Source organism: Pinus tabuliformis, chromosome 2_2 (assembly GCF_031772625.1).
Source record: "Pinus tabuliformis cultivar Carrire ecotype Pingquan chromosome 2_2, CPIR1, whole genome shotgun sequence".
In the NCBI taxonomy this organism is placed as follows: domain Eukaryota; kingdom Viridiplantae; phylum Streptophyta; class Pinopsida; order Pinales; family Pinaceae; genus Pinus; species Pinus tabuliformis.
This window is the reverse complement of record NC_142300.1, coordinates 979629091-979642441: the sequence shown is the minus strand read 5'-3', so window position 1 is coordinate 979642441 and position 13351 is coordinate 979629091. Positions and strand designations below refer to the sequence as shown.

The 13351-nt window shown below is 34.6% G+C and overlaps 1 protein-coding gene across 1 annotated transcript; it reads left to right on the top strand.

Moving 5' to 3' along the window:
- The first annotated feature begins 6504 nt into the window (after positions 1-6504).
- Positions 6505-7602, top strand: LOC149196544 (uncharacterized). The gene is made up of 3 exons (XM_089408323.1): positions 6505-6528; positions 6670-6747; positions 6865-7602. The coding sequence occupies exons 1-3, from the start codon at positions 6505-6507 to the stop codon at positions 7600-7602; spliced, it is 840 nt and encodes a 279-aa protein (XP_089264449.1).
- The last annotated feature ends 5749 nt before the right edge of the window (positions 7603-13351 follow it).

The window sequence follows — 13351 nt, the reverse complement described above, 5'->3', positions numbered from 1 at the left end:
CACCATTTTCCAGTGTCCTTTCTCGGCTTCGCGGCGCTGTTCTTTGCTTGCAGCTTCGGCTGGTTGTCTTGGGCTATCCCGCCTTAGCTTTGTCCTTTGTTCTGTGGTTTAGGGGCACCTTTCCCCTGCTTTGGATTCGCCGATCCAAAGTCTCACTTCTTTTGTTTAAACTTCTGCTCGACCTTGACGGCATAACGGTATGCTGCGCCGAGCGAGGGGATGTTTAGGAATTGTATTTCTTCCTGGATGTACTTGTGCATGCAACCACATTATTTGAGTATCAAATGTTGCTCTGAATCCTTGATACCCAACTTTGTGCGAAGGGTATGGAAAAGATTGGTGAACTCCGGCACGTCTTGGTCCCTTCCCTGCCGCAGCGTGGTCCACTTTATGTATTCATCCTCATAGCTTCCGACAGGGTAGTACTGCTCCTTGATGGCATCCCGGAATGAATCCCAGGTGGGTGCGGCTGAAAATAGTGAGCCGGTACTTTCGTCCTTCTGCTCGCAGTAGGTTTCCCACCAGTCCTTGACGTGGGGGGTTGCTTTGAGAAGAGCAAAAACAATCTTTTCTCGACTCGAAAATTCATGAATAGAAAATTAACCCTCAAGCAGATTTAACCATTTATCTACAACATCTGCGTCTATCTGACCCTCGAATATGGGGATTTCAAAATTAACTTGTACCTTAAAGGGTGTGGCGTTTCTAGAGTAGCTACTGGAAGCCGATGCGTTGCTTCTGGGCAGCCACTGAAGGATCTGGGCAAAGTTGTCCATCATCGCGTTCCGTTGTCGCTCGAGGGCTTCTTCGAGCAAGATTTTGATGGGATCTCCTGCCCCCGCATCTTTCTTCTCATCCGCCATGGGAGGCCGTCGGGATTTGTGAGGCTAGTCTTGGAAAGGTTCAACCAGTTCAAGCCCTAACTCCTTATATCCCGACCTTGTTGGGGACATGAAAAGAAAAACAGAGAAAAAGCAGACCGCTCTGATACCACTGATCCAGATTTAAACAGGAACGCAACAAATTACAGAGATAACCATATACACAAAGATGCAGCGGAAATAATACTTCATTTCATTAATGGAAAATACTGAAATATGCTTACAACCAGAAATGGAAATAAACCAGCTAGGGCGATGGTATCTTATCTCTGAGAAGAGATGTGATGGCTACATGCCTCTGAACTATGTTACAATGAGGCTCGAAGGCCTATTTATTGTTGAGAAACAATGGAAAACCCTTAACATTCCAAAACCTAACCCTAGGAGATGAAACGCCAAACTGTGGGCCCCGTTTGGGGTAAATTGGTACATCAACTTCGCGGGGTCGTAACTTTGGCATATGATCTCCGTTTGACGTGTACAATAGCTCATTAGAAAGATCTATCCAAGCACTATCATTGTTGGAGCGAGCAACATCGGTCCATGGAACCATTCCATGGACCCATGTTGCCCCCGGATTCCCCAAAAAACGTCGTTTAGGGCCTCAAAACGGCTCCGGAAGTTCAGGACCCGAAAAATTGCTAAAAATAGTAAGTTGTGCTACAATTAAGGAAACTGAAAATGCTGAGAAAGACAATGGTGGGGGTCTAGGTGGACTTGGCAGGTGGCCACCAATATCCACCTGGATCACACAAAGCTATCACGCAAGTTCCTAATTGCAAATAAAAGTGGATGGTGAGAACCTACTTGGATTCCAACGCTAGTGTTCATAGAAGAGATGTCGCCCTCGTTCCTTTGCCTTGGCTTGTCACGATCCCCACGATCTCCGTGATTAGACACCTGCACATGCAAAGAACAACACGAATACAAGCATAAAATCTAGTAGATGCAATTATATATCAGTCAGAAAAGATATAACTCAACATCAATCATAGGACAATGAGAGTGGAACCATAATGATATTCATCTATTATTAATAAATAACAACGAAGAATACAACCATTGTTCTGACGTCAAATCCTCCTTTGGCTGGGTAGTCAGCTACACAAGTCTTGCAAAGCTTGTTGGGATAGGAACAAGCCTCTCTCTCTTTGGCTGACAAGAATCTCCTTACTTAGATTTGGCCTTAAGGGTGCAAAGAAGGCTCTTGCAGCTTCAAACTCTCTATCACTATGCTGGAACTAGAACTACTGTAACTCTGACTATTGTGACTAGCTTGCTCAAGGCATATAGACAAGCTTTTATAGATAGAGAAGAAAGAGATAGGATCAACCACATTATTCATGGGATTGGCTTTATCACTTGGAAACTTCCATGAAAGGTGGAAAACCACTTTCCCTTCTATGGAGATTCGAAGCCAAACCATCCTAGCTCAACATGAATTTAGTTGGTGAATGGGTTGAAGAGAACCTTCGGAAGTTTGTTGGTTAAAAATTTTACTCAATTCGGTTGGCGCGAGTGCGACTCTGAGACAGAGCGCCAATGGCGCGTCCTTTTTAGAGGATTTCCCTCATTGGCGTGGGCAGTGAACTGTGGACCCGCGCTAATGCAAAAAGAGCTGTTTTCATGGGTATTTTGCAGGATATGTCTTCAAGGAAAATGAAGTTCATACTTAGAGGAATAAGATGCAAGTGGTTTCAGGTCATGTCACTTCTCACATTTCCCGGAATGAGTCCTCCAGTGTGCGGGTAAGGGGTAACAGGGACGGTGACAAACGGTGACAAATTGTTGTGTAACACTGAGCTACAAACAATACATAATATGACAAAAGGAACTTAACAACTGTTGATAAACAACCACCAGTGACATATAAGAAGCATTAAAAACCAGGTTTGTGTTTAGTGTCTTTGGTGGAAGGGGTTTCTGCATGTTAAGGTGGCCCTTTTTCATTGTCCTGATGTGAGGTCTCCCCTTTCATGTTGTGAAAACAGTATCATCATACTTTGGCCCATTGATGTTCGTCATTGCCCAGAGCGATGTCCAAGTAATAAACATAATTCAAGAAAATATCAAAGTTTTTTTACATAGCATTAATGTGGTCCTTTTGGCGACCCTCAATATCCACGACCCTCGCAGATGGCTTTCCACCCATTCTATGCACTTCTGGCCCAATGTCGAAATGTTTCAACTGTGATTGTTGAGTTCCTCTCTCCGTGATGACTTTTCCCATGAGCATCTTTATGTGCCACGTTGTGTCCACAGTCTTGTGGTAGAGTGTTTCGCGGATCCTCGTGACTCTTGTATCTATCATCCAGTGCACCTCTTCAAAAACCTAACCCTATGACTTATTAGATCTCTTTTCCTTGATGTCTCTCTCCATTGCTTCTAAAATGACCTTTTCTTGCTCTGGGGCTAGATCTACATACAATTGAGCAGCTTCTCGAGTTGTGGTGTCCATCCTTGTGCACTTACGAGAGGTGGCTTTTTGTGGCCTTCCATGCAGCAATCCCCTGCGATAATCCTACATGTTGTGATCCATAACTTTGTAAACAGTAAGCCTACACGTCAACAAATGAGTTATCTAGACCTTGTGGAGCCACTTTTTGTGTTGGAAAAATGATAGGTATGATGGGTTATAAATAACTATGTCTACTCAGAACCTGGAGATTCCACTACTCTACAACTTTTTGATTTCAGCCATTATTGCCTGATCGGGGTGTGATAATCTGCACAAACTAATATGTGCACACCGCTCACTTACGTAATTCATCTTTGGTTGGTATTTTTTCTTCATTTCTATATTTGACATAGGCAATAACTGTATACGTCGACATTTCAAGTAATATGTTATATTTCTTTTGGAACAACCCCTGGGAGAAGGAGGAGTCCTACCGCAATTTATGCCTCCATTTGTCACTTCCTTTCCTGCCATGATCATCCACGTACCTTGTATTTGGAGAGTTTTGACGCCACCTTGATATAATGACCTTCTCTCATGTTGATTGTGTGTTGGCCACGGTTTTCGATTTCCAATGATCATTTATCACTTCTTAGGGTTTGGCCCTCTCTGGGGCATGTCACCTCTACCATGATCCCAGTCTGATGTCGATTACTCTCCCACATGTCCAACTTAGCTAGGAAAACACAATCATCTTTTAATTTTCCTTCTGGGACTTCATACCATATATATTTACCCATCTAAGTCATCTTTTTGGCTCCCTCATTCGCCAACCTATCCACCACCTTGTTGTCTAATCTGCAAACTAGATTAAACTCAACAACTCACATGTCATCCAAGTGTCCTTAAATTCATTGAATGATCTTGCTTAATCATCAATGCTTCCTAACCTTCCCTATGTTGGTAACACATCGAATATGCTTTATACAAAAGAAGGGTAGGAATATAACTTCTAGATGCAGTTAAGATCCATAGCCATAACTAGTAGCACCAAACAAATATGTAGCAGAGACATCTTGTGATCATTGTAGTTGTGCTGGGTAGAAGCTCATGGAAAATGTCACAATGAAAATATGTTGCTAAACCACCAATTGAGAAACTAGAAACAAGGTCCTTCCCTGCACTTTCCATTCCCTTTTGCTATATCACAAGCTAAGAAACGAGAAAGAAGAGCCTTCTATGCTTTGTCCATTCCCTTTTCCAGAAGATATGAAGCCTTTATTATTTCATGAGAAGATGAGAAGAGCCTTCTCTGCTTTGTCCATTCCATTCCCTATTTTAGAAGATTTGAAGACTCTATCTCGTGAGTATAATAAGATGCTAAGATCTATGGTGGTCCCAGATAATATAATATTCTTCTAACTATTTGCAAGACAAAGCATAATAGACAAAGAATGGTTTAAAAACTATGGTAAACTTCTTTTTAACACAACACAAAAATGTTGGTAAACTTATTTTTAACAAAGCACCAAAACTCTGGCAAACTTATTTATAGTAAACTTATTTTTAGCCAAACACAAAAATTGCGGTAAACTTATTTTTAATGTTTAGTAGGAACTAATTTATGGTAAACTTATTTTTAACAGAACACAAAAACTCTGGTAAACTTATTTTTAATGTTTAGTAGGGCCAATCCTATATGATTATCTTCTTTCCATACAATTGTAGCAAACCTGTTAACAAATGTTGTTTGCTTGACTTTGTGTTGCTAGGTTCTTGTCTTTCCATTGCCAATTGTTGTCTAGGAACAAATAGAACTCATAATAAACATGAAATAGGCAGTTGGCAACCAAGTCATGAAGTTGATAGGGAGTTGACAGATTGACAAAATACATTGGCAAGTGATGTTTCCAAAAGTCTCCTCTCAAAGTAGCGGGAACTTCCACTGCTTGCAATGCTTGTTTTATTTACTTGTTAAAACTTAATAGTGTGTATTTCATCTTTTGAATGATGTTAATAGACACATACATCTTGTTTTTAAACATTTAGTATAACAATATAATGAAATAACTAAGAATTATCATGAACTATTATATGTGTATTAACATGTTAAGTATTTCAAGATCATTTTATTACAAATATATATTTTTAATAGTTTAATAATTTTTTGTTTTATATATATATATATATATATATATATATATATATAATAAAAAATTATATTATTAGAAAAATATAAATAAATAAATATATGTATACAATAAAATAAATTGGCTTAGATATATTTAAAATAAATCTAGATTTATCAAAATTTTAGATCCATTAATTTAATTTATGTGTAATTTTTTTTAAATACATATAAAAAAATTAATACGTATCTAAATTAAATGACAAAAAATTACATACTTATTTTTTATTTTTTTTATAAATACTTTATAAAACTAATTTTTAAATAAATTTAGGTTAATTTATTTATAATAATATTTAGAAAGTAATATTAAATATTTTATTACGTGGAGTGGCGTTATTCAATTTAATAGATTTTTAAATAAATTTAGGTTAATTTATTTATAATAATATTTAGAAAGTAATATTAAATATTTTATTACGTGGAGTGGCGTTATTCAATTTAATAGTAAATATGTTGTAATATAATTTTCTATATTACTTTATATAAAAAATAATTAAAACTTAAAAAATAAAGTTAAAAAAATAATAACTATAATTATAAAGAAAACTAACTCGATCAAATTATATAAAAATAATTAAACTATTTTAATTCTAAATTATTAATTTTTTGAGATGAATTATTTAAAAACAAAATATTACAAAAAAATGGATCCATCTAAATAATTAATAAATTTCAAATTAATTTAGCAAATTAAAATGCCTTCGTCTCTACAACAATATAACCTATAAATAAACTTTGAATGGAACCCAAAATAAATGCATCTCTTTTTATAATAATACCAAGTTTTTGGCGGTGTTACGGGAATCGTGTCAATCGAATCCGTGAGTACATGCTTATTTTGTGTGAGAGTATCTGTTTATCTGTGAAGCTCATCGTCGTCAGCTTGTGCACCTTTCTCTCCCTTCAATATAACGTCCACCAACTTAAATTGTCTCTCTTCAGATATAACGTCCACAAACTTTCATTCATGGGCGGAAATTCACTCTTTTGTAAAATTTTCGTCGAAAGAAAACATAATGATGAGTTTCCTGCCGATGACGAAAGAGATCACAATGAAGGTACCAAAAAACAACCGTTAACAATGAAAAACTATCACACATGGCATTAACAATGAAAACTATCACGAATGGAATCTGCAAGAAGTTACAACGCGTATCACGCATGACATTGCCAGTTCAACGCGAGGTGCTGTTTGGCAGTTCAATTCAGATGGACGGGACCTTCTGGTGGCAAACTCAGGAATTTACTTAGGGCTGCTCCTCTCCCAAGAATTTTCCGTAAGAACATAATCAGAGAAAGTTATCCTTAAAGACATCCCTAGGACTTTTGCATCGGAGGAATTATTTCAAGCGAAAGATGGGGCGGGGCATCGGTCTCTCTACAATGTGTTGAAGGCGTATTCGGTTTACGACACAGAGGTGGGGTATACACAAGGGATGAATTTCATTGCTGCAATGCTTCTTCTTTACACGAATGAAGAGGCAACATTTTGGGATATGGTGGCATTGCTCAAAGGCAAGCAAATGCGAGGTGTGTATCTGGAAGGTCTGCCTCTACTCCACCAATACTTTTTTCAGTTCGAAATGCTTCTGAGGGAGCAACTGCCCCAACTGGCTAACCATTTTGAGGAACAGATGATCACGCCAGCGATGTTTGCAAACAGTTGGTTAATGACTGCTTTCTCCACAGACATGCCATTGTCATTAGTTGTTCCCATTTGGGATGTTTTTCTCTGCGACGGGAAGAGGGCAGTTTTTGGAGTGGCCCTGGCGCTCCTAAAATTCTTTCAGACTGATCTGTTAAAATTGCACTTTGAGAATCTGCTACTGTTCTTGAGAGGGTTTCCGAAGGATGATTTGGATGTGAACACATTGATTTCAATGGCGTGTTCATTGCCGCTTAAGAAAAGATTAGAAGAACTGGAGTTGGATTATCTGGTAAGCAATGATAATTCATCAGCTTCAAGGGAAAGTAATGATGGTGGATGGAATATCGTGATTAATCCAAATGATAAAGAATTTAGGAATAATAAAGCATCGATTTTATCACGGAACTATTCGGATTCCGATGGATGGATCGTGATTGATTCACGTGATTATAAGAAACGAATATTGGAGAATCAGAGACAATGAAATTAAATGCAACTCGGTTGAATATTATCACAATAGGTAAGAAAAGGCCTGATTTCATAGTCAATTACGCCACCAACGTGCAAATTTATTATCTGTTTATGTTGGGTTTCTTGAATGTATTTTTGGGGATTTATTTTATTTTCAAATTTTGAAAAAATAATTTATTTTTTCTTTCTTTAGGGCTGGCTTTGCAAGAAGCATTTTTTCTTATGGATAAAGACATCTACCCGTGGTTATTAACCTTTAGTTTTCATTGCTCCATTGAGTTAGCCTTCTCCATATTGCTCCATTGAGTTAGCCTTCTCAGATGACAAGGATTGAGCCACCTATTCCTCAAGCTCGATATGGATATGGATCTTAATGTTTTCAACTTTCTAAAAACCTAACAAATGTAATAAAGAATCTCAGTCAATCACTTCATAGGAACCACAAGCACGGCCAATGAGACACATGAAAGAATTAAATGCAGCAGCTTTGTCAAATAGTAAATGAAATCCAAAAAAAAATTAAAAATGTTGATCATGGAGAGACACAAATCCTTTTATTTGATTATTGCGAACTTTGATGTAAATGAAATTAATGTACTTACTTTCTGCTGTTAATGAAATTAATGTACTTACTTTCCCTTGGCAGAGAGCGCTGTGCTCAGGGAAACCTAGTGCGATCTGCGCAAACTTCCCATCGAAACCTTGTGCGATCTGCCATTGAAAAGCTCGGCAGTAGCAGTGGAGGTTACAACAGTAATAACAAATATGGATGACCTACCTGTTTCCCATGGTCACAGAATGTTTTAATACTAACGGATATTATTTTAAGAGTTAGCAAAAGCTAATTTTAAGTTCTTGTGGTACCAGAACTACGTGAGCTTTAGTGCTAATGGGCATGAACAGATAAAATTAATGAACTTGGCTATGCTGAGACACTGGTTTTTTCTCAAAATTTTAAAGCTTCTATCATCAACTCTTTCTTATCATTAGCTATTGTGCCTGAAATTAGCCAGGAAACTTGTTGCTCATCCTGGTTGGTGACAGGGTATAATCAAGAAGGTTAATAATGATTAAAGTATAGTTTTGTCAAACTATAATTGTGTCATAGTGTTTGCTTTTTATATTGTATTTTTTTATTTATTGTATTTATAAATATAAATTAGATGTTGTTTTCATATAATCTAAAATATTGTTATGATATTTGGTTTATAATGATAAATAGAGTGAAAAATTTCATTCCTAAAGCTCAAGGTACATGTGGCCATGTTTATTTACAAACATGTGTGGCTTCAATCGAGGATATCTATCAAACCAAGAAATAACATAAAAGTTCATGAAAAAATAATTTGATGCAATAGAAAATACTTTAAAATGAGTTATCATGCACTATTTAAAAAGCATTATATGGGTTGCAGAATTTGCATGAAGTTTGTTGATGATTTTTCCCTACATTCCATCCATTATTGTGCTTCTATGGCAGCCATACCATTATGGGAAAGATAAAACATAGCTGAAATGAGGTCATCCAAGATTTTATATGACACATAGATTTTATTAAGCTATGGCAAGTTTGTATAAATTTGAAATAGATATGAATGTAAGAAAATCAGGTGGAGAGAGACACAAAGGATACCAATGGTGTGTAGAGAACCATGGGTTGATACAAAGATCATGGAACCTCTGTGTCTCAAACGAATGGATGTACAGAATCCATGTAAGTATTCTCTTACAGTGGTGAATGAAGGTATGAGGATAGAAATCCCTATACTAATTTTTGATGAATTGTGATTCTTATAGTGTATGACCCAATAAACACACTCCAAAGATAATAGAGGGAGATTGGATATTGTTGCAAAACTTTGAAAGAAAAATTTCTTTCAAACCACATTTCTCAATGAGTGGTAATGTTGACTTGGGAGGAGAGAAAACAAACATATATGCCATGAAATTAATCACAAGAAAAATAATAAAAATGAAAGAAATGTATACATCAAAAAAATATGGAGAGAGAGAGATGATTCCATTAAGGAGAACTATTACATGCAAGGAGGCCGATTTTGAGACATGTCCTTCTTGACCTTTAATCTCTTTTTTTTTCTTTTCTTTTTATAATTCCTTATTGAAGGAGTCAACCTTAATTAGGTTTTACTACATTAATTACATGTCTATCAAATTATGTTTTACATAAACATATGACTTTATGACTTACATATCTAAAATTAGAATATAAACCCCTCAACATTCATATCACATGTGAATGTTATATGTTAGGATCTCATAACAATATTTTGTTTATTATGTGTTACAATATGCTAAATCATCCACTATAAGTAGAATATTTTTTGCAAAAGAATTCTATGACATTTAAAGTATGAATGTAAGTAGTAAAAATAGTATAACGATGAATTTCTATGATTGTATTTCCTCTTAAAATACATGTTCCAACATAGTTTCAAGATGCATGATGTGAAGACCGGGGCCAGTAATAAATATGTAACATTTTAGTGTTATTTTGGCCCTTTATTTGCTATTGTAATGGGTTAGATTTAACTATTTTTAATAATAAATATGAGTTAAATAATACAAAAATCATATTATATTAGATTTTAACTTGAAAAATAATATATTTGATTATTTCTTAATTAAAAACTCAAGAAGTATTATTTTTTCCACATGCTTATCACAATATAGTCACTAAAATGTATGTTTTCGTATTTTTCCTAGCTAATATTACATCATGACATGTCTACTTTAAATAATTTACATATAAATATATAAAAATAGATATTTATTTTACATCATATAAATAACAAAGAAAAATTCATCACGAAGTGTATTTGAAAGTCAAACAAATGCCTCTTAATCACCATCACATTATTTATCATTTAATTCTTAGCCATAAAATATTTATTAATTCAATGTTATTCATAATTACCATTGGAAAGAAAAGTCAAAATTGTTTCATTATATGTGAAGAAAAAATTAAAACCTCTCATGTATCCATGTAAACCCATTTGTTTCCCATATGGTCCATAAAAAGATGTAATAAATATTTTATACATGCATAAGACCTCCTTTTAGTTTATATCATGTTGCAAGAATGTAATTTAAATATAGTAAACATAACTTTACCTCTCATGTCAAGAATTTAATCCTACATATTAATGCACAATTTTTTCATTGTTAAAGTTCTCATCAATTTATCACTACATGACTGATATTGGTTTTGAACCAAACAAGAAGGAAAAACATGTGAAATGATTAACAAATGAATAAATATATAAATTAAGACTAAATCTTTAATGTTGTTTCTAAATTCAATATTTTGTCATTTTGGTTATATTCTTTTCATTTTCCTATTTGAGAAGGATTGAGAACTTGAATCCTTATTATCATAGATATTTTACACAATTGGAAAAACTTAGTTTTAAGTGTAAAAATGTTTCCACCGAAAAAAATGTGTAAAAATATTTGTGAATCTTACCAATTATATAAAATGTCCACAAGATGAATGAAAAATAATATTATTAGCGAAATAAAGAAAACAAAATCATACAACAATATTATAAATGATGAAATAACACAACTACATATCACTCTCCTTTTCCATAACCTTGATTTTGTTCCTTTCTTAGCATGATAATAATGTTGTTCTAAAAAATATGTTTTTATCTACGATCATGGATTAATACAAACCACCAATCCCTATCCAACAAATTTGGGTGAAAAGACACCTCATTGCAGTGTTTTAGGAAAATATAAGGCTCCCTAACTTCATGCCACATCTGAAGAGTTTATAGATGTCAACCCACTATCACAATATTCCTTTAGAAATTATGATCAAAGATGTCCCACCACTTGCTCCCAAATATAGCATACTGGAATGAAGAGATGTCCACTTGAATGATCTCTTATATCTATCCAATGTAACCTAACATCCCCTACATTAGGTTTTGATTGTGGTGGCTAACATGAATATATTAGTCAAAATCAACTTCCACTCCACAGTCTTGTGTCCTGCATCCTCCATCAACATTTTTTTCCTGAAAATTATTCCGATATGCCCACACAGATGAGAACAAATGAACCTATAAAAAAGTGAAAAAATCATAGTGTCATGTGTCTAATAACCCAAATATAATTAACAATATAAAATATATATAGATGTTACAATTCAAAGGTAAAATATGAAGTTAAAAATGTATGGAAACAAATTATAATTACTAGGTTCATGCACCCAATCCCTATGTTTAGCACATTCTCTTGAGCATGTGAGTAATAACCAGATGCACCATATTTCTCTCTAACTTGATCAAAAACCCATTTGGTAGGTCATGTCATTGGCATATTTTCTTTTAAATGATTAAGATAAGGCACACTTCTAAACATTCAACAAATTGAATTATTTCCTGTCATTATCCCATTTCCTCCACTTGTTTTCGTACAATGTGGCCCACAATTGTGTCACTTCCATATTGCAAAGAATGAATTTGTTGATGGCTTCAATTTATGAATTTACCGATGAAATTAAACCAACATCTATATATATATATATATATATATATATATATATATATATATATATATATATATATATATATATATATATATATATATATGTATATAGATATATATATATATATATATAATACACAGGACATCAAAATATGCATTAATATGAAGTTTGGTGTGAATAGTTAATGTTTATAATTTTGACAAACTGTAAGACACTTAATATTTATCATGCGCCTCTTTCCATTCATTTTTGGAAGCCCCCCTTCTCTTTTGTCTTCATCCCTTCCGTCGTCCAAAATAGTTGCACCTAATGTATTGTCAATATTCTTGATGTACTCACTAACATAGTAAAAAGACTCATACGATATATACCCCTTTGCCATAGACCCCTTGGGTTTTTCCATTTGTCGAACATCCAATGACAATTAACCACCCCAACTAATTCAACCTCATCTACTAGGTGAATTAGAAGATGAATGTCCATGGAACTTGTTAGCAGTTCCTTCTCAAGCATACAAACAATCTGAGCTATCTCTTGATGCTGCCCTAGAATGCTAGCAATATGAATATTTTTTTATGCGATCCAACGTAAAAATGCAAATAATTTAGATATGGCAGATTGTAGGTATTGGGAGAAGTCATGGTTCACACACCCACACACAAGTAGAGGATAGTGTCGTTGCACAATAAATAGTACATTATACAAAAATTAGTTATAAAATACGCCATTGCATAAAAATATAAAAAAAAATAATAAGATCATGTTTTTGAAATATGTATTGTTAGAAGGTTCAAATGGTCATGTGATTTCAACCCCGTCAAATGGGTTTCCATAGTGAAGCAGTTTCATAGTGAAGACCCATATAAAGAAGGAACCCTCACACTCATTATAACTTCCTTTTCCGTAGGAAGATCATCTTTCTTTTAAATACTTTGGACATCACCTTCTTTGAAAGACCAAGAGGGACAAAACTGTCCTTTAGTTTCTTGTCTTGGCCAATGTTTCTTTTTAGTTTTTGAAGAAATATGATCTCTCCTAACAACCAATGTGGCTAAAGGTTGCTTGAGTGAGATTCCTTTTAATAATTTTTGAGTATTTAAGAAGATTCCTTTGTGCCTCATTCCCACAAGTTCTATAGAAAATCGCATAATTGTTTTCTTAAGGAAGATTTCCTTCTTTTCAAAGTTCAATAGAATTGTAAAACCTTCCTTGAGGATTTGAGCTCTTCTCATTGTCAAAGGTTCTC

What these genes read in the sequence shown, in the direction of transcription:
- LOC149196544 (XM_089408323.1), top strand. Translation starts at nt 6,505, where the DNA reads ATGACGAAAGAGATCACAATGAAG. An exon ending in CGAAAGAGATCACAATGAAG is followed by an intron (nt 6,529 to 6,669) that starts GTACCAAAAAAC and finishes GCTGTTTGGCAG; the next exon opens with TTCAATTCAGATGGACGGGA. An exon ending in TCCTCTCCCAAGAATTTTCC is followed by an intron (nt 6,748 to 6,864) that starts GTAAGAACATAA and finishes AATGTGTTGAAG; the next exon opens with GCGTATTCGGTTTACGACAC.